The 27,833-nt window shown below is 37.9% G+C and overlaps 1 protein-coding gene and 1 long non-coding RNA gene across 3 annotated transcripts in view; one reads left to right on the top strand and one right to left on the bottom strand.

Moving 5' to 3' along the window:
• Positions 1-651: 651 nt before the first annotated feature.
• Positions 652-14,326, bottom strand: NKX2-2 (NK2 homeobox 2). 2 transcript variants are annotated; one of them, XM_072140612.1, is made up of 4 exons: positions 14,062-14,326; positions 6,606-7,250; positions 4,991-5,299; positions 652-1,568 (listed from the first exon to the last, which is right to left on the bottom strand). In XM_072140612.1, the coding sequence occupies exons 2-4, from the start codon at positions 6,871-6,873 to the stop codon at positions 1,426-1,428; spliced, it is 720 nt and encodes a 239-aa protein (XP_071996713.1). In that variant the 5' UTR covers positions 6,874-7,250; positions 14,062-14,326; the 3' UTR covers positions 652-1,425. The 2 variants fall into 2 exon arrangements, with proteins under 2 accessions (XP_071996713.1, XP_071996712.1); XM_072140611.1 differs by lacking the exon at positions 652-1,568 and having other exon boundaries at positions 4,107-5,299; positions 14,062-14,325.
• Positions 13,418-27,833, top strand: part of LOC140121251 (uncharacterized) — a 44,583-nt gene continuing 30,167 nt past the window's right edge. Inside the window, exons 1-2 of the long non-coding RNA XR_011854053.1 lie at positions 13,418-13,534; positions 13,966-14,133. This is a non-coding gene — a long non-coding RNA (uncharacterized lncRNA). The remainder of the gene's footprint in view (positions 13,535-13,965; positions 14,134-27,833) is intronic.

Below are 27,833 nucleotides of genomic sequence, written 5' to 3'. Positions count from 1 at the left end.
CAAACATTTATTCCTGGTAAAATTAAACCATTTATGTGAAGTGCAATTCAGTTCTTGTGTAGAGCTCTGCTGACCCCTAGTGGTAGAAGGGTGGTATTCTTTTCCACATAGGTTCTTTCTTTTCCCCTGGCTAACCTGATTACATCTAGCTATCTTATTAATAATGTTGACCCAAAACAAAGCCTTAAAAAGCAATAAAACTAGATTGCTTCCTTTCAGAGATAGCGAAGGCTGAAGAGCGTTTTGGAGATGGGGCTATATTTGGCTGTTCACAGGGATACACAGATGATATATAGTCCTGGTCATGGTGTCACTGTGTGCCTGCTCCACTGCAAGTCATAAGTGTATATTTCCTGCAATCTGGCAAACAGCAATATCCTATGCAAGGTGTGATGGCTAGCAAATACAGCAAGGTCATGCTGGGATTTGTAGTTCTTCAGTTATAAACCTTACTGGATCGTATTAACATATATTGTAAAGCTGAAAAACCTCAAAGGTATACATCTATTTATCTATCTATATATCATACACATGCTGGTTCTAATTACTTCTACGTAATACAAAGAACAAAACAATCATAACTGGTGGTCAAATAAATTTTAATGTTAAATATAATATTTAGATTTGATTTACTTCTTGACCAGACACAACCTGCATAATCCACACCACATCCTATACTAAACTCGGACCTGAGAGAATATATACACAGAAAGGTCATAAGTGTAATAATAATAATACATGATAAATATGTGCCATGCTGATGCTCTATAGGCACCGGGTAGATGCTTGTAGCCTGTTCTGTATCACCCCTCATAGGAAGCTTCATCCAATCACTTGGTAATTGTCCCTCATAAACACAAGTGAGAAATGTCATTGTACTTTGGTAAATATTGAATTAGCTTCTCAATGAACAGACTCTTGAGCACATCCATATTACTAGCTCTGGTCTAAGCCTAATGGTCAATAGGTAGAGCGCAGAGCTCAGGCTTTAGCTTCATTCATGACTGATCTCCAAACAGTATAGGAAATCAAATCCAGAAACTTTGCTTGAATACAGTGTATCCAATTTCAATGTCAATGTCTCTATATTGCATTAGATCAAGTTCCAATTTCCTCTAACCCTAAATATCTCCTAATCAACTTAGCCAAAGCTGGTTAAGCAGATATCCCCCAATCCCCCCCAATGTCTCTGAATCACCTTAATAATGACTTCTTTGACATGACTGTGTGCAGTACAACACTTGCCAGTCCTCTGGTCTGCTGAAGGACACAGCACAATTGAAGCATTGAAATAAATGTGAGACTTTGTATCCATCGGGCAATGTAAATATTCAATTAATTATAACGTCCAGAATTTTTTTTTTCCTTTGCTCTTTTCTAGTCCTATGTGTGTGAAACAAGTAGAATCCCTTCTGGTCTTGTCCATTATTGTAGATTTATATCGATTTTCCCAACACTTTTGTTAATATGTAACAGACTAAAGCGATTACAGGTGCCAGCAGGTGCATCTAAAGTCAGAAATCTTAGGTACAGTGGGTCCCAAATTGTCTTCGACACTTGTGCCCTCACTAAAAAGGAAGACATGGATACAATGGGTCAGATGGGTTTAGAAAGACTTGCACCACAATGTTATGATGGATGATGGAGGACAGTCAGAGACTTGTGTTCTATCAATGGAGAAAGTAATTATGATGTCTGTATAGAGTGTCATTTTATTTTATAGCCTGGGCCTCTAATTTCCTGCTTGTCAGGGGCCAGGACAAATAAAAAAATGGGGCCTGTTCTTCCCTTCAGAGAGGTTCTTCTTCCACACGAATAAATATAGCACGAATTTTTAATTCGTCTTCCTTTCACAGACAACAATGCTGGTTTTCAATGCTGGACACAATTTGGGTTTTGTGAGAATGTCTTTCTGCCCTCCCTCAGCCCAGCTGTCCATATGGAATACAGAGTGTACAAGTTGGATCACAATGGAGCCAAGTGACAGGCAGAACAAAACCCTTAGGACAGTTCTCCCTGACTCTGGGATGCACTGCTCCTGATAAACCCATTCAATAGCTGCAACCACAAGAAGAAGAATAGAGGCAGCAGAAAAGAGAGAAATCACTACTATCTCTCTGTGCTCTGTCCCCCTGGGTCTCTTTCACTGGGGCCTTGTTAATATGCACGCCTCTTACATCCTCAACTACCAGCCCTTCTTATTGTGTTGCTGTGTAATGTCTACTGTATATTGTTCAAAGATAGACTGCGCAAACTGCCCTATTAGAGGGGGAAATTTAGGGCCAGAGGGGTTATGGCCACACAAGCATTCATGGCTTTTATTGACTCAGGTACAAGCTACAAGTTACTGGGCTGTTTTGTAGTTCTAGATTGCAAAGTGAACTATAAACAACTTTTATACATATGTATATATATATATATATATATATATATATATATATATATATATATATATATAGTATTTTAGAATAGTATATGTTACTATTCTAAAATACTAATTACTAAATTACTAATATATATATATATATATAGTATTTTATAAAAGTATATGTTAGGCTCTTTCTCTCAATATATATATCATATACTCAATATACTGTCCCTTATTGTAGTTGTAGACTGCAAAGTAAACTATAAACAACATAATACAGTGTATATATATATATATATAGTATTTTACAGTATTATATGTTACGTTCAATATATATTTATAAAGTATATCTTACATTAGATATATAGTATTTTATAGAAGTATATGTCATGCCCTCTGTGTGTGTGTACACACATATACATATTTGTACATATAAATAAAAAAATTGACTGCAGTGTATATAAAATTCTCTCTATCTCTCTATATATATACATTTAAATTGTATTTAATAATATCGTAAATTTTAGTTCTACAATGTAGTATTTATAATACACATTTATCCTCATTGTATTACACAATCGCCAATGATGCCTTCCTATTAATTACTGTTCCCCATCTAACCTGGTTACAACACCTTCAGATCTATTATGTAGCGTTAAAACTTAATTTGTGCACCTAAAAATCCGATTACATTTGACAATTAGTTAATAAACGAGTTTAAACACTGAATTACAGAACCTGAGGGATTTGTAAAAGACTGAAACATTCACTTTACTGAATGTGATACATTGTATTAAGAAGATGGATACATCCTGTTTACGCGGATTGTCACTTTCTACTATGTAACCTTTTGTAGCTACCTGCTCTATCCTGATAGGGAACATATATTTATATATAGTACAAATATTTTAGGTCAGACCTACACAAAGTTATCCGGTGTATCCTTAATATTTTGACTTGCATCTATCACACCCATTGCCAGGAATAGCCATCACCATCACAGCAAGTACAGAAGAAACTAAATATTGACTAAAAGACAATGACACCACCAGTATTTCCTAGAAAAGCAAATTTAAGCCACTACAATAACAAGATTTCCTCTCACTTTATAAAGCAGCCAGAGAATAGGAGAGTTGTTCAGAGACTGAAAGGTTTCTCTGCTGAAGGGTCTCTTTGCTGCTGAAGTAAGTGGGTTTATTTCTTGTGCTACCTTACTTTACCTCTGCTGCCTCTTCACATAGACAAACAGAGCAGTCCTAAGCAGGCAAACACATAAGTACTGAAATAACAACTCCTGAAAAGTGATTCTTACACTCAGCCATTGCCTACACATAGGAAGAGAACATTTCAGCTTAAAATAGACATCTGCCGCACTAACTACTCCTGATACTAATAAGATGAATGATACAAAAATAAATAAAAAAAACACTAATTCAAATAATAATATTATACAAATGTACACAAGAATAAAAATATTAATGATAATATTAATAGTTATATTGTATTATTAATAGCAGTGCTATGATGTGACTTAATAATGCAATGCAAAGACTAATCTAGGCTATAATAATATGAAGAATAATAATAGGAAAAAAATAATAAAATTAAATTAAATGCGGTAAAAGGTAATAAAGTCAATTCCTATCCAAAAATTCGACCACACCTTTTTTTTTCATTTTTTTAACACATCATTTTATTAAAATTCTTATAAAAAGTGAAAATCTCCCAAGGAGGTGGAAGTTGTTTTTTTTCGGTCTCTTTTTTTCTTATTTTTTTCTTTACATCATACATAATCAGATGCATATTTCTATGTAAATGACTGAAATGTAACTTCTTTTATTGTGTTGTGTTTTAGGAATATTTGCATAAAAACGCCCTGAAGGTTACTGGTGACATCAATAACCACAAATATTTACAAAAAAAAAAAATCTAATAGTTTGTCGGACTTTATACATGGCCATAAATATTTAAAGTTTCATATAAAAGGAGGAAATAAAACTCTCTCTATTTGTTTTTTAAAGTGATTCCACTTGCTTTATGTACGACTGACAACATCTCTACAGCACACAAACATACTTTACAAAAATAAGAATTAAAAAAAAAATCACAAGAAAAGCAGATTTTTTTTCTTGTAGGTAGGCAGGTTCAATGTCATGGAGGAAATTTTTGTAAACATGGAGCACAAGTACCAGATTTTTTTTTTCAAGATGATCTGACCTCCCATAAAAAAAAATAAAATAAAAAAAATCAATAATAATAATAATTATAATAATATAATAATAATAATAATAATAATGTTTTTATTTTTATTTTACCCAACAGTCTTTTTTGTGTTTTTTCACCATTTTGGAGTAGATCAGTCTTTGATAATAAAAGTTCACCAAGTCCACTGTTGGGCTTGCACCAAGTGATGAGTTGGGTACTGGGGGTTACTGGCAGAGCTGTACTGGGCATTATATTGCATATGCTGTAGTGACTGGGCGCTATATGCTGAGAAAGGGATGCCAGCTGGAAAGGTGGCTGCTAAGTCCTGAGCTTTCAGTGTGTGGCATGGTTTACCATCTCTGACTAAGACTGGCACTGCCACCCGTCTAGGTGAGGGAAGAGGGGTGACTTCCATACCTTTCTCTGCCCGTGCCCTCTTCATCTTGTACCTGTGGTTCTGGAACCAGATCTTCACCTGGGTGGGGGTGAGGCGGATGAGGCTGGCCAGGTGCTCTCTCTCAGGGGCCGACAGGTACCTCTGTTGTCGGAACCTCCTCTCTAGTTCATAAGTCTGTGCCTTGGAGAACAGGACCCGTCTTTTCCTCTTCTTCCCAGAATCTGCACTGCTAGATGTCTCCTTGTCGTTGTCTGGGGATTCGTCAGCTGAAGGTTCTGGAGATTTGGGAGAGGAGTCTTGTTGGGAATTGGATGATGCAAAGCCATGTACTGCGAAAAGTCCAAAAAAATGGGGGAAATCACTGGGGGGCAATATAACACACAACATATAGCTACAGCAGGGATTTTAGCTATCCATCTATTGATATAGTTTAAGTGGCAAAGGTTCTACAGCTTCATTCATTAAACATACACAGGCATATATATATATATATATATATATATATATATATATATATATATTAGTATGAGACAATAGAGAGATTGATACATATCTTGTCTTCGTATGCACACGTATCTATAATATATATATATATATATATATATATATGTATATATATATATATATATATATATATATAGTATATATAGTATGAGACTATAGAGACATTGATACATCCAGTTTCTTCCAAACTATATATATATATATATATATATATATATATATATATATATATATATATATATATATATATAGTAAATATATGTTTAGAGAGAGAGGGGGTTAGAGTAGACAGCACTGTATATATATACACACACACATATATATATATATATATATATATATATATATATATATATATATATATATTCCATATTTATATTAATTATAGTTATACATTGTTGTTTAGTTTCCTATTAGTTAATGCCCCCCAAGTATAGACTGATTTCAGTATCTGAATTTCTGTTTCTCATCTCCCTCCCGCGTTGACCTTTTTTGCTACACACATTCCAAGTTTTGTAAAATATGAAAAGCTAGTAAATTATGTCTCATTTAGAAGGTTTTTGTTTTTTTTTAGTTTTGCTTTTGCAGTGGCTACAGGGGTCTATTTTCGTCCAGGATACGTGAATTGATTTTTAAAGAATAATCAAACAATTCATTCATTGAGGAGCTGAGCCTTAGCCTCGTGTAGACATTTTTTATTTTCCTGCCAAAAAGACTGATCTTCCCCAAATTTTTACACAAAGGTCTCTCTGTAGGGAGAATTGTAGCTAGAAAGTGGAGTTATCGTTTAGTTGTGTTTCATCTGGAGACTGAAGACGTAATAGTCAGGGCTTGCATCCTGACTAGGGGGTTATATTATATAATATTATCTGTAGGTATATAATATCATGTTCCTAAATTCTTATTCCTGTCTATATTATACAATATTATCTGTAGGTCTATAATAGCACATTGCTATTTTCTGATCATTGTCTATAATATTATCTGTAGGTCCATAATATAATATTCATATTTTCTGCTCATTGTCTATTCTATATAATATATGTATTACATCACATTCCTATTTTCTGATCAATATCTATAATATACAATGACACTATAGTAGTAGTAGACCACATAGCAGGTACTTACAGGAATACTGGATGCTCTCAGTAGTAGCCAACCACCTTGTATAGGGATTATCACTATTGTCATAGAAGGGGTTTTTCAGACCAGGCAGACCTTGTACAGCTTCTAGGGTGCTCTGCGCTCGACCCCCAGATTTTTTAGGGGGCTCAGATCCTTCAGTATCTTCATCAGCACCTTCAGTGATGGATCCTTCTTCGTCATTGGTGTCAGGCAGATCTAAAATGTCCTTGACAGAAAACCCAGTTTTGGTGTTGTTTGTTATAGAAGACATGTTCTCCTGTGTGATAATAATGGTGGTGATGATGATGATGGTGATGTGGGTAAAAACAACAACAACAAAATCCTCTTTGCTGTTTTGTTATAAGGGAAAGCAATAGAAGAGCAGGAGCAGAAGAAGAAGAAGAAGAAGAGCCCACACACAGGGCTTCACAGGCAGCTTGTTGGTGGATCTCCTGCAGATGAGTGATATCACAGAGCTCAAGAGCACACAAGCTCCTCTCAAATAGTTTGTAACTCCAGGAAAAATGCCAAAGTGTGCTTCACTTCAGGGTCTGGCTGGAGCACACTGAGCAGTTGCCTGCTGCCTGAAAAAAATAAGCCATAGCTGGAGTGATGAGTCCATATAAGGTTGGGTCTTCACACATGAACCTGCAGAGAGGAGAAAAAGTAGATGAAGATCCAGAAAGCCTGGCCACGTGTGGGCGGGTCCTGGGAGTCAAGTGGATGAAGACAGTGTTTGCAGATGTGAAATTGTGGGTTTTGGGGAGATCGGAGCCTTTACCATTGGTGCTTCAGCCCATGATGAGTGGTATAACGTGTCAATTAATTACAAAGACGGGGAGGGCCTTTTACATAGTATTTACATACAAAGGACCTCCAAGTAGCTGAGATCCTGCACACTTGAGACCAAATTGTCTCCCTCTCTCCTCAAAAGGAGATTTGTAAGCAAAGCAGAATATTGAGTATTTACAGAACCTACAAGACCCACTCAAGATATTGGGCTTTACCTAAACAAGATGCTATTCAAATACCAAGAGACCAACTTATGTAAACCTCTTAGGTCAATATTGTGGTTGGGGCTTAGGGATGAGTAGTATAAATTAAAAAAAAGCAAGTAATTGATTCGACTTTGCTCCAAAATAAACTAAAGTGTGTAGAAATGTAATCATCCTGGGAGATTGGCTCTTTGTTAAAGGTAAAACCACTGCCATTGTATTGTCCAGACACCTTGTAACAATGTTACTATGGAAAAGAAACCTGACCATTAGCTTTGATGGGAGGAAAGACAGAGCAATTTGTAGGTGTGATGCTTGTAAATAAGATAACGTACTACTTGTTGTGACGCTTGTATAGAAGACTGGATACTATATGTGTGATGCTTGTATATAAGATAATATATTGTATGTGTGATAGTTGTATATAAGATAATACATTGTTTGTGTGATAGTTGTATATAAGATAATATATTGTTTGTGTGATAGTTGTATATAAGAAAATATACTGTATGTGTGAGCATTGTTAATAAGATAATAAACTGTATGTGTGATGCTTTGATATAAAATAATATATTGTATTGGGGATTCTTGTAAATACTTCAGGTGTGATATTAGTATTACTTGTTGTTGAGATGCCTTCATTATTACCCTCTTTACAATATCTATTTGGAAAAATTCTACAATAAAGTATAAATGTTTGGCTATAGAAATGTTATTTAAATTAAATATCAGAATTATTGATTCATTTAATGTACATGGTGTCATTATATATTTTATGCACATATTCATATTCTGCTTTATGTATTTTCCATAATGATATTGTAGTATGTTTCCGTTCAATTATGTTACAATAATGCCATGTCAATATTGTCATGACATATGTTGGCTATATTATAAATTAATATTCTGCTTCCCCATCGTTATATTATACAAATATTATATTAAACAGTCGCATTTCTGTGTTATATTATATTACAATTTTAGTCTATCAATACTGATATTAAATGTTATATTTTGATGACATGGCTAATTTGTTGCAATATTATAGCAGGAAATAATATGTTTATATTACTGGTCCTGGGATTTGATTTCTGGGGGTTGTAGTTGGTCATGTTGGGGGTCCCTGAAGTTTTCTGACTTTCTCCCACCACTGTACAGCAAAAAGAAAAAGAAAGGTCTTGGAGATGCAGGAGGAAAATAAAAAATGCAATGGATTATTGTTGATGAGTTGATTTGAGTGTGATCTGTGTGGCTCCCATCTAGTATGTGATGTGTGTGACAATGCCATGGGTCTTAGCTAGCCCCCAGCTCATCCTGGGTGGTCGGACCCGGGCAAACACAAATACAAACCGATTGCTAAGCTGCGGACAATGGGCGAAATGTAGACAAATGTCCGGCTCCTGTTGGATGCTTTTGTCAGGGCTCAGTTTTTGCATTTATTTCAGTAGCCAAATAATACATGATTGACGCCCTCTTACAATGTGCCCTAACTGTTTGGGATAAATCTGAGGTTGTTGCTAGTTGTCATGGCATTCAACCTCTTTCAATGGGGCTATCTCTTCATTCAGTTCTCAGCCCTTGCCGCAGATTTAACCCTTTGCAGACTGACTCGGCAAAGAAATGGTTAAGTCACGTAAAAAAATTAACTTCTTTTATTTATTTATTTATTTTTGTTAAATCAAAGGGTTTCAAAATAAATATCCATAATGGATCAAATAATCCATAAAATGATACCTGGACGTGAATTCTATTGAATATTTGTATTTTATTATTAAATTATTATTTTTTTAATTACTGAAGCCCAAATATTATTTCGATTGATCTGATGTATACAGACTTACACTTTGGGAGATTATTTAATTAGTCTAAATGAATGGAAACACTGACAGCAAGGGTGGACCTGGTGCCTGCAGACCCCCATGTTATCAGCCGGAGTCTCCTCAGCACCCACCTGACAGGTAAATATTCACTGACACAAGGACACAAGGACTTGTGGCTCATTAGTTACACAAAGGCTCCATTCATGTAATCTACAGGCTGAGAACTAGCATTAGCTGCTGTATTTACCTGCAAAGGATGTCTATGGGCTGGCACACAAGAGAATTAGTATCCGGCAATATATATGTATATTCATCTGCTATACTTATATAGATGAAGGAATAGCTGCAATGTCCTCATTCAAAAAGAATGCAACCATAAACAAAAAAAATAATACTGACAACAATAATGAAAAATATTCTAAATAATATTTATAATAAGAAGAAAAGTTTACACCTTGTATTTTTTGGAATGTCATATATCCATGAATATTTAAATACTATAATATCTATCATTTATTTCTTTCAGATACCCAATAAAGCCATTATACCATTATCTCATAGAGCTGCTATCTGTTATAGGTCTGTGCTTAGGTTTTTCTTAGGTTTAACCCATTACTTGCCAGGCAGCACATTGCAAATGAAATAAAAAAAAAAATTAGATAATTTTATATGTGAAAACTTTTGAAGCAATATTGTGACTTTAAATGTAATATTGTAATATTGTTATTTTAGAATACTATCTATCAATCACACAAACAATATATTCTATCTATCTATCTATCTATCTATCTATCTATCTATGTATATACTTATCATTCTATTCTATGATCAGAATATATATATATATATATATAGTACACTATTATTATTATTATCTTTATAATCTATCCATATATCTATCCTCTGTCTTTTATCTACGTCATCTATCTTTCCCTTATCTGTCTAATTTCTATAAGATTAGTTTGTATAGATTTCATTGTAGTTTTTAAATTCGTTGTTCTCACCTCTGCAGGTTTCTAGTGATCATATTTCTGCTGCTCTTCTGCTTGGATATACTCATGTGTCATATGGGTTGCATATAGTCTCTTCCAATATATTATAAGCTTGATGTATGTAGGTATGTGTATGTGTTTAATTGGAAATGTATGTGGTTATATTATTATAATGATGATGGGCAGCTAGAAGCCTCTATAGCACTTCATTATGCTATGATATTGCCGTGTATTATACAGGATGTCCTCTACCTTCAAGTGTGTGATTGGGACAGGGGTATGGAGGGAGCACTGGGTTTGTGTTAGTGTTTGGGGATTGGAAGAGTTGTGAGATTATTTGAACAAGTGAGGAAGGAGGAAAGAGATGTGACTGTGATAAGTGGCTGCACTTCAGCTCAAGTGCTCTCGGCTACTATTTACCTGTTTACTTTTACAGGTAGCTTTATAGCACAAGGCAGCTTGTAGTGGGAGAGTGTCTTTTCTACGAATCAATAGATATCATCGATGAGAGTGTATAAAATATATATGATATACATATTCATCAATCTCTGTCTATATATTTAATGTTCACATTAGTTTATGTAACCCACTCATATACATTAAGATGCCCCTAACCAATCAATCTATCTATCTATCTATCTATCTATCTATCTATCTATCTATCTATCTATCTATCTATCTATCTATGTTTGTTTCTTTTTTTCTTAGTATAAAAGATAACTATACCTATATAATATATCTTTACAGTAGTCCTGAATGAAGAATGGAATCCTTAATAAAGTTCTAGAAATAGAATATCAGTCTTAAATTCCTTCTCATTCCAAAGACAAAAATGAAAATAACAAAATACAAGAAAAGCAAACAAACAACCCTTCACATCCACATCACTTATATTCCGGTAACGATGAAACAATGATGCTTTTTGGGTCTTCCTGGACGCTTTCATATCCATATTCCTGAGTAATATTTCCCCAGCTCCCATGACACTTCTTGCCTCATTTTCCTATCTCCTGCCATCTCTACCTCTTCTTCTCATCTCTCCAATACTCATCTCCTTCTCTCTCTCTGTCTCTACATGGCTTTATTTCTTAATCTCTCTTAACACCTCTCTTCCTCTTCTCCCACTATTATTTCTCCTATATATTGAAAGTTTCTAGATAATGACCTGTCTTTTTGACAATTGGATTAGAGTATTTCAGAGCATGTTGCATTTTTTTTCTCTCTCTCCCATCTATCAGCAGATTATCTCATCCAAAATTCATGACTCCCCTGCATGAAGCGAGGACAAGACTGTTTATTTTCCTTTAATGAAACTTGTTGTGACATCCATTTTCATGCCATGATAGCAAACAAATCCCAAAAGCTTTACCACCCTAAAAACAAACACTCACCCTGCTTTTTGATGGCTCAGTGCCAGGCGGCAGAGTTGTGCCCTTCCCCTGGCATACAGTCATAATATCTGATGTGAGCACAATTAATGTGCATTGATAAAGCTAGTGTAATTTCATTCATTAAAGTGCTCAATAGCATCATTATATCTCCTACAGGATGACATATAAGGCTGACCCTCTGCTCATCACACAACACAGCTCAGATAACAAGCTTCAAGTGGATTAGTCTATTGTTTGAATAGTTCCAAGGTGCAAGCAATTGTTTTCTTTTTTCATTCACTTCAGACAAACATAACATATTACACCTTAACGCTCTGCTGAGGATTACTGAAGCTGACACAAAGGCTTTGTTGGGTTGGATACTCTTCTCCATCATAGGGCTTGGTACAACACTTGAAATCAACTTGGAGGCAATACATAGTCCAATTTAGCCCTGACAATTATTCTGAAGGCAATATTTCCTGAATGACACACAAACAAGAACAAAAAGGCTACAAAGAAAAGTTAAAATAACAACAATACCTCTGAATTGTGGATTCATATAAACCATCTAAACCCCCATAGAAATTAGAGTGGTTAAAAGTGAGTGCATTTGATAAATCAATAGCATTGTGGCCCTCCAGGGTTGGCTTGGACAAACCTGATAAAGTACAGGACTTGATGCCTCGATACAAAAGATTGTGTTTACTATCTATAAGCCATTAAAGAGGTTACAAGTTTGACTTCAGCTTCTATTAGATCACATGCATATAAATCAATACAAAAGTCAACTCATCCACCTTAGGCACTCCCTTCCCCATGACAAGCTATTAATTATTTGTTCAAAATACAACAATCTAAATTGGAATTTTTATTCTATTTCACCCAAAGTGTGATAAACCCATAAGCTGGGGATTTATTCTTTGTATCAGTCACATTCCATGATGTGGATGGATCCTGAGGCTACACAGGAGGACTTAGCGCTGGGATTGCACCAGCACCAGCTTAATGTCTACCCTGGGTATATTTAAGGGCAAAGCTATGGCATAGCCCCTGGGTTTTTTCATTTTATGTGCTGTCCATTATGAGAGTTTAATATGAAAATCAAACCCTTTGTTTCCCTCAGGCTCACATTTTCTCTTTATTCATCTTTCCTGCTCCAGAAATGATTAAATATGTCACAGGGAGATTAAGCACCACGATTTTCCCTGCGGAAACAGCCATTTCAAGCCCTAGAATGATAAAGCTCAGTATTTTACGGCCTGATTTTCACGTTTATTTCTCAAAATGAAATACAATGCTTTAAGCATATCCTTATCTAAACGTGGCTGCTACAAAACGAGCCCCTGCAGGACCATCTGTGGGAGGTTGGAGCCAAACTGTGATCATGAATGAAGTAGACAGAGGTGCACATGTTAGGTGCATTATGGCTTGTGATGTCCATTGCATGGTGGATAAACAGGATTTGGTATGGAAAATTAAGATACAAGTAAAACATATTCTTCTTCCACAGTGATGGGAGAGGAATCATCTTGGTGGAGGAGTCAAGGCAGAGCTGGTGGAACATTACTGATCCTCCAGCGGTCTCTACTGACTCAAAAGAGAATTGCTCAAGAGCTCCCATCACACTTTACTATCTGCAGAAGCCCATTGACATCTTAGTGTTCAGCAGGACTCTTAAGATTTAACCAGTTCATCTCTAGAATAAAGCCAGATGTATCCAGCAGGAGCAAGGAAGGTTCTTCAACAAGGCAGGTAAATAAAGATGTATTTTCTCACTACATGAAGACCAAATAACCAGCAACACTAACCCAACAGATAGGATCTCACACCCCCTGACAAAGAACTGAGCTTGATTTATGAACCTGTTATCTCTAAGAGACCATCTGCAGGCACTAGTGCTCCTTCTAATGTCACCTGTCTTCTCCTTAGCTCCAGTAAATTACTGGACCATGGTCAGAAGAAGCTGCGCAGACCATGAACCACCTGCTGCCCCTCACAAATGAGGTTTCCCCATCATAAAATGCCATTAATTGTGCATTAAAACCCACATCACATAGCAACCAAAAATTAGCAGCATCTCAGCCCAGAAAAACAGATAGAGGGGGGTATTCAATGCACAGCTCAGATCAAACGATTTGCAGCCTCTTTGTGCACTTGCAAATAAACTTATCCCTTTAATCCAGTCTTTCAGAGGAAACAACTGCTCAAGAATAGAGATGTAAGACTTTATTTCAGCTAGAGTGCAAAGCAGAGAGACAGCAAAGAGAAAATCAGCTCACCTGGTGGCAGATGAAAGTGGCAAGCCAGTAGAGGAACAGCTGGGGACAGTGATGGGTTTCAGCTTCCCAGAGGTAAGTAAGGAGGAGTTGGAGAGACAGATAAGGTGGCACTCTAGGCACAAGCTGACTGCACTTCTCTCACTGTGCAAATACATTTATTTGTCCTTCTCTTCATTGACCCACATGTCTCCTTCTCTCTCTCCATCAAACTCCCTTCTGCTCATGACTCTCTTCTGCAGACTGACTCTCACCCACCCCCACTCCCTTAAATTGCAGGTTCTGTTTGTTTTGCTTCCCTGTGACGTGAGGCAAAATATTGGCCATATGTTCATCGGTAATAAATTGGTTATAAGTGCAAACACTCTTTCCTTCATGATAGCATTCATCTGGCATATACCTAGCCACGTTTTCCAGTAGTTGCTTCAATGCATATTGCTCTGCACACTGCTCAATATACAAAGGGTGCAGAGATGTGAAGAGTTGTGACTTGGATTCTTTAGTTGTGCTTTGCCTGTAATAAATATTTGGGTAGCCAACTAAGTAGCCAGCTTCAGCAGCAGATTTTAGTGTGGTGCACAGTTTGCATTAGATCAGCAGATATGAGCTGTGCTAGCACATGCTTTGGTAGATATAGACCTATGATTTCGTTTCCATTGATCAGTAGGTATGAACAGAATTTTAGATGTGTAACTTGGAGCCCAGGAATGAAAGCCTGTATGTAGCTGGCGTCTGTAAAGCCATCTCTAGGGGCTGGGGATCTGAGGGTGAAATTCTGGGTACTGACCAGAAATTATTGACATGGATTAGAGATGAGCCAATTTATTTGTCCATTCGGTACGAATTTGCTGATATTTCAGCACCGAATCAATTCCAAATTTTGCTTCAAACCAGGCTTTAGTTGTCTTTGACATTTATATATAACCCCATCTAAAACACAATTTTTTAAAGGTCCTATCACTTTTAGTTAATTTTCCACAGATTTCTTCATTAGGGTTAGGGGTTTTGTCAGGGTTAGTGTAAGGGTTGCCATTAGGGATAGAACAAGGGTTAGCTAATATGTTTTTATGATTATTGTTTTTTTTTTTTTGGGGGGGGGGGGGGGGAGAAGAAATATATGAAATGATCAAATATATAAGGGTCATAATCAATTTATTAAATGGGCCCATGATATTTTGGATCTTTAGGACCACAATCCTGTTTTAGCTTGTACTAATGTATATTTTTTTTATTTGATGGGCTACAGATGTGAAGTTTTGTGAGCAATGCAGGTTTCTTATAATTTAAAATTTTTGTCATTTTTTCAGGCTGAAAATAAGTAAAAATGTAGATTTTTATTCTGATTCCACATCATAGTTTTACCCTCAAACACAAGAATGAGGCTTGTGGTTCTGTGATCTACAGAAACTGGGATACAGGCAGTTACAGACATAGTTGGAGATATAAAATACAGATAAAAACCCAATTCCCTCCTTGTATTTAACTACCTGTATCTCTAGTTCTGTAGATCATAAAACCACATGTCCCATGTGATTTGGAAGATGAGAGCTTATCTTTAATATGACACCAGCATGTTTCTAAGTAGTACAGAACCGAAGATAGGGATGACTTAAGTAACACTCTTGATGTAGCTTCTAAACTTGACTCATCTGAGGCAAATATGACTCTTCTCTATTCCTTTTTACATGACTTCTAATGGGATTTTCTATAGTTAAACATCCATCATTTCATGCAAAAGAGTAAATTGTAGCAAGGATGTTTCATACCGTAACGGAGTGGACCAGTACTTTAATGGGGTAAAATCTGGTGACAGTTTCCCTTTATCTACCATACATTTTGATATATTACATGACTATTTTAAAGGAACAGCATTGTCAAGCAGTAAGGGTCAAACTTTTTTTCAGTTGGTAATTCTTTTTTTGTATATGTTTAAAAATTGTTTTTAGTTGTTTTGTTGTATTGTTTGTGCCTCAAAGGATAAGATTATACTGTTCCACTTTTACTGGGTCCATATGTACTAGATTATGCATGTGGCTGTGATCATGTAGCCAGTCACATGATGCCTGGAACCAATAGAGGAAGAGATTGTGTGAAAACAGAAGACAAAAATAGTAAAAACACTCACCCGGGTTCTCAATACTTGTTTGATTATGAAAGTTCACATTGTAAATGGTGCAAAGTCTGTAATTGTTATGTATACAGCCGGTGGTTTTTAACCCATTACCTCCTACAATAGTGATTGACTATGGATACTGTGGTAGAGAGTGCACCTGTTTCTTTGAAGGGACATCATTACACAGATCATTCCAACTTCTATAACTTTGTTCTTTGTCACATTCCATAATATAGTTGGAACCACCCTGGAGATTCTTCATCGAAACATCCTTTTTGCTGTGTAAAAATTCCAATTGTGGTTGAAGAAAAATAAATTCTTATGGGCGTTGTTTTTACGGCTTTCACTGCGCAGTCAAAATTACACAAAATCTTTCGTTTGCAACTCAGCAGCAAATGTATTTACTTTTAATTATGTCTTATTACATTTGCAAAAATCTAACTCCAAGTCAATTACACTTTTCTGAAATTAATCTGTCCAGTTATCAATCAACCCTAATTGTCAATCAATTTCTCCTTCTGTTGTACAAATGGAACAGACAAAAAGTAGAAATGATAGGAATTTAGAGAGATAACCTCTATAAAAGAGTGGTTCTGTAGTTGGTGACCACAGACCATTTCCCTTTTATCATCCTTTTTGGCTATTGTTTTGGTCACTTTTGCATTTTGTCTTTGCTATCAACCCTAGAGGTGGCATGAGGCGGTGTCCGCAACCCACAGAAGTGGCTCGGGTAGTGCAGCTCATGCAGGATGGCACATCAATGTGAGCTGTGGAAAAAAGGTTAGCTGTGTCTGTCAGTGTAGTGTCCAGAGAACGGAGAAGATATCAGGAGACATGGAGGGGACCGTAGGATGGTAACAACCCAACATCAGGACTGCTACCTCATCTTTTACCCCGTGATTGCCTTTTTTTTAAAATTCAAAAACTTTATTGAACATAAAAAGAGTTTACAAACCAAGGTAGTTTCATCGTGTTATCACAATTACCTAAATTAGGTTCATACAGGCAGTTCATATGAACATTGAAGAATTTTAAACAATCTTGTTTAATCTAAAGTTGTATCATAGTGTTTATCTGTTTTGTAGGGAGAGGGATAGGGAGAAACAGGTTAAACTGTATGAGTGAGAAAGGAATGAAGGGGAGTAGGGAGGATTTAGGTCAGTCTTGTATAGTGCAGAAGGAGGGAGAGCGCATAAAGTCCATGCCTTTTGACACCCTTTGCTCTTCACAGATGAGAGTAGGTTCACACTGAGCACATGTGACAGCATCTAGAGACATCTTGGAGAAAGTTCCGCTGCCTGCAACATAATATAATTCCAATTCCAGACCAACATGGGATATAAATTTTATTTTTCATTGATCATGTTTAGTGTTCTCAACACATTACACTATGTAATGAATTTCACCTGGAATATCTCATTCATTGAGACCTTGGATGTGGTATTTTAGTGAACCCTTTATTTTTATAAGCAGTGTATTTACGTGCATTGAGCTGTGAAAAAGATACTTTTTGGCGGGTTGACCTGTAATTTTTTATACTATTATTGGACCTGTATGACTTCTCTAAATTTTTGTTTGAGAAACCACGTTCAGAAAAGGCACATATCTCTATGCAACTTCTGGTGCCCAAGTCATTTGGGATGTTTTCAATGGTGATTCCATGACTCAAGCTGCAGGAGAAGCCACATGACTCGGCTCCAGTAGTTGAATAGAGATAGGTACCTTTTCTTAAAGGGCACCTACCACCACAAATCTACCTATAAAGGTAGATTGGGTGGTAGGTGCATCAATGGGACGTGAGGATAGCCCTTTTAAGGGCTAATCCTCACGTCCCCTCACTTTTTTGGTAACTTTTATTCCACATATATTTAAATTTACTTATGCGGCTAGCGGGGCGTGGAGTAGCCGCATCTGAGGTTACACGAGGCGGCTACTCCACGCCCCGGTACCCACTTTACCCCTCCTACTCACCCATCTTCGGCGCGCAGCTCCGCGTAGCTGCGCGCCCTCGTCCGGCGACCCTGCCGTCTGCGCATGCGCAGAAGAGCAGGCCCGCGCCTGTTTCGGAGCAGTGACCGCGCAGGCGCGGGCCTGCTCTTCTGCGCATGCGCAGACGGCAGGGTCGTCGGACGAGGGCGCGCAGCTATGCGGAGCTGCGCGCCGAAGATGGGTGAGTAGGAGGGGTAAAGTGGGTACCGGGGCGTGGAGTAGCCGCCTCATGTAATCTCATATGCGGCTACTCCACGCCCCGGTAGCCGCATAAGTAAATTTAAATATATGTGGAATAAAAGTTACCAAAAAAGTGAGGGGACGTGAGGATTAGCCCTTAAAAGGGCTATCCTCACGTCCCATTGATGCACCTACCACCCAATCTACCTTTATAGGTAGATTTGTGGTGGTAGGTTTCCTTTAATGTGATTTCTCAAAAACAGAAATCTTAGACAAATACAATGTTTGTGTTGTGTATAATGGGACCTGTAACAAAGAAAAATACAAAAGTCCAAACTGACATTTTAAAAAAGAAATCAATGGGTCACACAGTCCCCAAAATGGTAACAATAAAACATGAGCTTTTCCCACCAAAACACTAAAACCTTAGCTCCATTTGAAAAAGGACATAAATGTCAGAATACGTTTAAAGATTAAGTTAAAAAAAATGTATTAAAACATAATAAAACTTATACACATGTAAAACTAGAATTTTGCCTACACTATATAAAAATACACATATGCATGTTTTTCTCAGTATCTGATATGAAACTAGAATAAACCTTTCCCGTTTTAGGTCAATTAGGATTACCAAAATTATTTATACTTACCAAATGGTAGAATAATGAGAGAGATATTTTTTAAGGCATTTTAATTAATTCCAGCAAAGACAAAAGTCAACATACACTAAGATTACTATGCCTTCAGACAATTTAGGACTACTCCATATGATGATGTCATGTCTTTGGAAGCTTCTGATAGGTTTAATGGCAACATTAAAATGGAAATGCCTGTTGATGTATTTGAAGGCACACCTGAAATACACTGCTTCTTTGAGTAACATCATGTGAAAGTCTAAAGAAATCAGGCAAGATATTAGAAACAGAATTGTGGACATGCACATGTCTGATTCATCCTTGGGTGCAATTTCCAGAATCCTGAAGGTGCCTTGTTCAAATGTACAAACAATTATACACAAGCACAAATAAGATGGGAATGTCCAGCCATAATACCACTCAGGAAAGAGATGGGTTCTGTGTCACAGAGATAAACATACTTTGGTCTAGAATGTGCATGTCAACCCAAGAACAAAAGCAAAAGATGATGCTGGCTTTGCTGGTATTATTGTGTCATTATCCGCAGCAAAACAGGCCAGAAAGAGTTAATATAACCTGCCCAGAAAAACTGTTCTACGTTGGCATAGATTTCTGATGTGAGTGATGGTTGGAAGCTCTTAATAATACTGCCCCATGTAGTGGCAGAGGAACCAAATAATAAATCATGTAAACACAGCACAACTTTTAAGAAATCAGGCCCTTTATGTATTAATTCATCTCTTTTTGAAATTTTTGTTTGCTGTCAGTGACATAAACATTGGGACCAATTTATTATGCTTTGCAAGCCAAGATAATGGGTCAGGAATAAAAATAATTCTTTATTTATATAGCGCACACAGATTCCACAGCACTGCAAAGAGCTTGCTCAAACCTACCAGTATGTTTTATAGTGTGGGAGGAAATCAGAGGACCCGGAGCAAACTCTTGTTTGGAGCCAGAGACTGGTTGATTAATATGTAAACAGGGACTGCACCACCATAAATACCACAAAAAGTCACTAAAGTAATTGCCGGCACACAAAAATAACCAATATGATGAAAAAGACAAAGAAAGTATGTATTGGTAAAAATTACAAAGTTACTTTTTTCGTGCACAAAAATGTACCAAGACAATTAAAACCTAAAAAGTACATTAGTACATCAGCAAATCGGTGTACACAACCATGGTCAGCCTGTACATGAACTCCCTTACATCACTAAAAGAAAGTAAAAATTGCACCTTTCGCAATAATGAAAAATGAAATACTGAAATAATGTGAAAATGCCACAAACCTGCTCACATCCCAGTATGCACACAAGTACAATGTCCAAAAGGTAAAAATACCAAGTACAGTGCACTGAACGGAACCTGTTGGCAAATGCTCAGATAGTATAAGTAGAATGTAAAGCATGCATATAAATACATATAAATAACAGATAACAAGATCAAAGAAAAAGTGCTATGATGTGGGAAGTGCCGCACCCCTGCGTTCCGTAGTCAATACGACTTCCTCAGGGGTCAGTGCCTAATTGACTGCTGATGTTTAAAAAATCTTCCAGTGTTGGTCACTTACCCCATTCACAGCCCTATGCACCCAAACCATTATGAAACATATGCACTTCCTTTGTCTTTATCATCATATCAGACCCAGAGACTGGAGATGGTTATCGCTGAAATCTACACCAGCCCCTAATATAATGGGGCAGATTTACTTACCCGGTCCATTCGCGATCCAGCGGCGCGTTCTCTGCGCTGGATTCGGGTGCGGCCGGGATTTATTAAGGCAGTTCCTCCGACGTCCACCAGGTGGCGCTGCTGTGCTGAAGTTCCCTGGAACGCACTGGAATACACCGAGCCGGGCTGAGTGAAGGTAAGTGCAATTTTCGCGACACATTTTTTATTTTAAATGCGGCAGTTTTTCCGAATCCGTCGGGTTTTCGTTCCGCCAGACCCCCCGATTTCCCTCGCGTGCATGCCAGCACCGATGCGCCACAATCCGATTGCGTGCGCCAAAATCCCGGGGCAATTCAGGGGAAATCGGCGCAAATCGGAAATATTCGGGTAACACGCCGGGAAAACGCGAATCGGGCCCTTAGAAAATGACCCCCAATGTCTCCTTTATTTTCACATAGAAAACCTCTCGTGGTTTGACATGTGGCACTATGCCAAAATTGCACAGGTAAGTTTCAAGTAATGAAAATATATGGGTGTCCATTTATTTCTATGAGATTCTGCTATGCATTTTATGTCCCCATTTCCTTGTGCTCGTACTGTGCCAATTGTCCACCCCAAATGCACCCTATCACAATAGGTCCTTTTCTTTATGAATTGTCCACCCCAGACGCATACACAAGGGAACGTTTTACAACAAGTCAATAAAGGTTTACATTTACAGTCTTGCATTGTCTCTGCCCACATTAACATTGTGCAAATGTAGATCATGAGTTAAGACTGAATAAGAAAGTCCGAAACGCGTAGATCTTTTCTTTGGGGATCGTGCAAGATCATGTTTGAATTTTAACCTGATAAAATAAACATTAATATAAAAATCATCCTATAGCACAAAGTTTGTGGGTTGGGTCCATTGATTTCTGGTCCCCCCAAGAATTAGAGAAATGTGAACTTCCATCACAGAAGATGCAAAACACAAAAAAACGGAGCTCATTTTATTGTTCTTCATTAAAAATATACAAATCATATGCAGTAAACAAAGGAGAGATTCCGAGACATAAACGTGAACCTAAGCATGTGCAAAATAACATGGGACTGAGATGAGGAAGATATTTTTATCAATGTAACTAGGCACCAAGCTTCCCACCATTTTAGTGTGTGTTCACATTATAGTAAGCCTAAAATGTATAGTCACAGAACAACACACAAATTATCTCATGCGCTCTCACCACATCACTTACTAATAATAAACAATATTATTTTAAATCTATGGAATAAGGAGTTCTGGAATTCAACCCTTTCATGTAAATGCACCATTGTAAATGGAAGCCATGGGGTTCTGTGCTGGACCCATCATCTGACAGATGCCTAACGGAGCTTACAGTTTATCAGGTTCTGTTGTGGTGTCTGTGATTTTGACACCACGGGGAACAGCCACTGGGTGCATTAATGCAGCCTCATCCAATTATTTTGAATGGATTCCAGAAGTAAAGAAAAATGGAAGAAAGTATAAAAAATGTGTGTATAAATAGAGCTTTTCTGCTAGCTGTCACAACCATTGTAGTTTAGAAACGATTTTCACAATAGTACAAGGCTGATACCCACAAAGTATCCATTATAGCCCATACAAGGTCTTGCAGATCTGAATTGGGATAAAGCAAACAGGAGTCAGCATGTTAGATCATATACAAACACTGCAAGGCCAATATCTTTTGGCAGACTCCAGCTTCCACACCTGTGCATGACAGATGGCTACTCCATGCTATTGTTTGGCGCAAACAAAGTACAAAGTTCTTTCTCCAAGGGTATAAAGATGGATATCTTCAAGTAGCTGCTTACATATTAAGTACATGTCACAGTAAGTTATGCAAAAATAATTTTCCAACAATCTTGAGAATATATGATTCCTAAGTGTTTCAATGATTCCCTCCATTCATAACCAAGTAAAACAAAAGGGAAAGCTGAAAAATGATCTCAAACACATCAGCCTCCATTGTCTCATGATTAGTCAAATAGAAATCCATAATAGAAAATTCAACTATAGGCACAGTACAGAATCTTCCTCGGTCATGCTCATCTCCAATTCCTAAAACTGATCCTATGCATTGAGATTGGATGTATCAAATTCTATTTATTTGGCAGACCGACTAGTGTGTTACCACCTAAATCGTCCATGAAGGAAAACCCTATGGGAGTGAGACAGGAGTGCTATTCCTGCATCAATTCTTGTAGTTTCAGACTTTAGTACCTGGCTAAAGTGCTGGGAGGTCACAGGGCCTGGTTCGACCAATCAATGGTCCCCTTGGACCAAAGGACATTAATTCCTTTTATGTGATAAGTAACATCTTATGGTCTTAGGAGGCCACTGATTGACTGAAGCAGTGTTCCTCCACTGGAACAAAGGAAGTGGGAGCCGGAGCTGGGTATGTGCCCTTTTTTGACAAAATATGTACCATAGAGCCAAAATCAACACAGCAATGGAAGAAAATTGTAAAAGCTTTGCTGAAGAATCCAGTTAGGCCACATACAGGGAAAAGGGCAGAAGGGAACAGAGAAAAGACTTCCAATTTGTGGATTTAAAATAATATATTTATTTTATTTCTTATTATGGACTACCAGCAATCTTCATTATCTTATCACCTTATATGTGCTGATCATCTCTGAATCCATAGAGTACTGAGGGTTGAGATGGATAGTTCCAGTTACTACAGGAAGGAATAGACTGAAACTCCCTGCTCGCTGTGATAGCTGCTCCTACTATACCTTGTGTCAATTCAGTTCCGTGGGAGCAGAAGTTGATTGAAAATTGAAAAAAGCTATAGAAGGGCTTCCCTCTTCCCCATTACTCCCCCCATTCCAGCATTTGATCAGATACAACTTCCTGTGCCCCTCTCTGCAATTTAGCCACCCATATCCCCATTTATTCTCTATAGCTCCCTCCTCACCGCCCTTACTCTGCTGATACTATATCTACAGAGCCCTCAAGATCTTACACAGCACAGGCTATACACAGCATGTAACTATTTAACTAAGTTTTTTTTCATTTCTATTTCCATTCTGGGAAGTTACTTGTGCTGCCTTCAATCTAGTTCAGTGTATGGAAACTGTATGTACAGACAATGTAGAGCTCATTGGGTTTACTTATTAAGTGCACATTGAATTAGCTGCTGCTAATGGGACATGTGGACAGTTATAGTCAGAGGACTAGAGAAGATATAGGAAGAATGAAGACATGTCCAGTTCCTTGCTGCATAGAAAGATTTCTGACAAGTAGCTTCAGAACTGAAAAAATACCATAACTCTTGCTGGTGGATACTCCACTTCTAATAGGTTGTTCAAAGGGAACCCATCACCACATTTTCAGAAATACAGGTAGTGGTAGGTTCCTATAGAGCCCTAGTAACTATCTGACCTCCTGCTTCTAGCTAAAAGTAGTTTCCCTCAGATCCCCATAAAATCAGAGTTATAATCTTGCCTGGTATCTATGCATCTTTGGAGCGAGGGACGTGGCCTAATGTCATGTGACCAGGGTGACATCATCAAAGGTCCTTAAGCAGCTTAATATTAGCAAACTATATTCCATATGCATATCTGACCAGATAAAACAATCACAGCATGGACTTCTAATGCTACAAAAGCTATAGTACCTGCGATGATGTCACCCTGGTCACATGATATTATAGCTGCATACAGGATATAGGATGGGGAGGAGCTGCTGTATTCAGCCAGAGGAGGCCACGCCCACCTCTACTCGCTGTAGCCATGCTTGGATACCAGGTAAAACTATAAAGTTGAAAATATGGGAATCTCAGGGGAATCATTTTTAGCTTAAATAAAGGTGTCAGTTAGTTGCTAGGGCTCTATGAGAACCTGTCAATACCTGTATTTGTGCAAAATGTGGTGATGGGTTCCCTTTAATGTCCTAAATATCCTTATATCACCATTACTTGAGATTGCAATTGGAAAGAAAACACTTATGCTTCCACTATACATGGGTCCTCTGCTCCTCTGAGAGACGTTTTTAAAATATGCTAAAAAGCAGCTCCAGGGGGGCATATTTACCAGGACCTCTGCGCCACGCCAGTGCTTATTGCTAGGACTTGCGACTATTTTGCCCTCTCCGCAAAAACACTTGCGTGTGTGTGGGCTCTGCCTGGCGTAGAATAAACGCTGCGCAGCCTCCAGCCCCTGTACATCAAGAGGCGGAAGCATCCCGCTGCGAATATGGCACGAGCGCCACCGTATGATAAATGTCCCCCAATCCCTTTACATAGATAGGCTTTTCTCTGTATCATTTGATTCTTAATAGAAACTTACAGTAGTAGCACTTTGCTTTCCTAGACACTTATAAAGTCCATTATACACTTGACTTAAGTGATCACAATTTCCCCATCTTCAATATTCTTGACATGTCTAAATTGTCTGTGTAAGAAGAGTCAATGACCTGACTTGTATTCTAGTAGATTCTCCAATTCTATTGTGTGACTTTAAATATCTTAACTAAGTGCATACGCATTAATTTCTGATAATTTTACATGGAATATCATTTGTTTTTTTTAATTAAGAGGTAGATTCAAGCCTAAAATTTGGCCACTGTGTATCCAGTACTCCAGATTTTCTTTTACATCACAAGGCTTATTAGGAAGGGGCCCAAAAGAAAAAAAGGATATACGAAATGTGTACTGTGCAAAATACTGTGCTATTACTTGTATTTGTATTTGAGAATCAATGTTTATAATTTTAAAAATCTGGTTTAAAAATAGTTTTTACTGATTATCATTTTCAGTAGCTCCAGGAACAGTTAAAGGGGTTTGCCTATGAAAGAAAATTCTTAAATTTCCATCCGCTAGTGATGTTTACACACTAACCAAAATGTTTAGCCCCTTACTTTACAATTTTACTCAGTTTGATTGCTGTTTTAGTTCCTGTCACCCAGTGTTGGTCAGTGTAAAATTCCAGAGTGTGGGACTATCTAACAAGACACTAGTGTTGTGTGCTGATAATGTGGTTAGATTAATAGAGTACAAGGTTTCCATACACTTTCAATTACCTTCTGAACATTGTACAGATCCCGAGATGCATTTTACACACAATGACATTCTTAGCTCTGCTACATCTCTGCTCTGCCACAATTCACAGTTAGTTCTGATGTGCCTCCCCCTCCCCCAGATAAAGAACTTATCTGGATGTAGCTTGTAGCTCTCCTCACAATGTGATGTGTTGTTTGGTGGCATCAAGTCATTGGGGTCCCGCGGCCGCATTTCCGTCGGGTTTTGCAAATTTTTCCGTTTTGCGCTGAATTGCCCGTTTGATGCACACAATTGGAGGACGTCGGACAACCCGACTGATTCGGACAAACCGTAGAATTTAAAAACCAAATTGTGTCGCAAGATCAGCACTCACATGCACCGGGAAGAAGAAGGAGAACTCCGGGGACCTCAGCGGGGAAGCAACACATGCAGGAAATTGGATGTACCATCTTAGTGAATCACGGCAGCTCCGAATCCTTTCGGACATTCTGGATCAGCGGCGTCAACGGGACGGGTAAGTAAATGTGCCCCATTGTGTGTGTGCCCCATTGAGCTCGTCCTGGAATGCAAGGGACTGGAGGTAGAGAGGAACTCAGGCAGCGTCAGATAGAACAAGATGGCGGACGACCCTAAATTCAGAAGATGGTCGAAAACTATGGGCAACTGAAATTTTGTACACCAGGACTGATAGAGACAGGTTGGAATTATATCTGTAAAATGCTGTATTTTTGTTAATAACTGTGAATTAGAGAACGTGTTGCTTTGTTATCCTGAGTACATTTAAGAAACTTCTCTTCGTAGGAAATAAATCTCTTCTAGTAATGTAAGTAGCTTTTACAATTTTTAAAGAAGCTTTAAAAGGTCATGTTTTGTTTCTAAATAGTAAAGAACACACATATTCACCTCTTAGGACCTTATCAGACTTGAAGTGATGACAACATTTAAAGGGGTTGTACAAAGTTTGATTGAATAAGAGGTAACAATCTGATCAGTGGGGGCCCAACTGCATGAAGAATTGGGTCTTTTTCCCACTAATTGACGGATCAGCAGGCTGAGCTTGCATCCTGCCATGCAAGTTAACATGACAGGAGCGTCAGAAATGACTGAGCACAACACTTGGGTATCTCCTGTACTCCATTTATTGTCTATGAGGGTGCCAGAGGCAGCCATGATGACATTTTTTAACAGCTTTTTTACTCACTTTTGCAGCACTTTAACCACCTTTCTCTCACCTGAACAACTTTCAGATCCTTCTGCCCGTAGCTTACTAAAGGAAGTGCAAAGAGAACTAAGCGACTGCTGTTTCATAGGGCAAATTTATTGGTCAAGGTTTTAGGAAACCTATTTAAACACCAAACGGCATAAGATATTATGATTTATACTGTATAAATGTCTGCCAAAAATTACAGCTTTCTACCTATCTGCCTTCCTTAGAAACAAGGTTCCACAGTTCAAATCCCATCGGAGAAATATCCTAAAAATGACATGAAAAATTTATATGAATCCTAGAAGCGTTCAAAGAGGAGATTCTTTGCTGACACAGAAGGGAAGGGGCAGCTTACATGCAGCAGCGAAATGAGACGAAAATATTTTCTATCTGCATCATGTTAGAAAAATGTTCATATGGCAGAAAACATCATTTACAAACAGTTTTGTTTCTGCTGGAATTTGGAAACTTCAGTTAACACTGTGGCCGAGACAGTGGGGCACATTTCCTACCATGTCCTGACGCGTTCCCCGAAAGTTCATTGTCGGACCAGAATGCACTCTGCCTGCGATTCACTAAGATCGTGCGCCCGATATCCTTGATGTGTCACTGTAATTGTTTGGTCTTGCAACACAATTTGAAAGTTAAAGCCCACGCTCAGTCCGAATCAGTCGGATCATCCGACGGCACGGCCCCCGATTTCCGTCACATGAAAGCCAGCGCAGCCCCACCACATTCCGATCGCATGCAACACAATCCCCAGTTAAATACCTGTCACAGCGGCGCAAATCCCGAAGACTTTGGAAAATCTGACGAAAGTGCAGCTGCAGACCCTTAGTAAATAAGACCCAGTGGGGCAGATTTATCAAGCTGTCTGAAAGTAAGAATATTCTTAGTTGCCCATGCCAACCAATCACAGCTCCCCTTTAAAAAATTCATGAGCACAGGTA

This window comes from Engystomops pustulosus, chromosome 3 (assembly GCF_040894005.1).
Source record: "Engystomops pustulosus chromosome 3, aEngPut4.maternal, whole genome shotgun sequence".
In the NCBI taxonomy this organism is placed as follows: Eukaryota; Metazoa; Chordata; class Amphibia; order Anura; family Leptodactylidae; genus Engystomops; species Engystomops pustulosus.
This window is presented reverse-complemented; position numbering and strand designations above follow the sequence as displayed.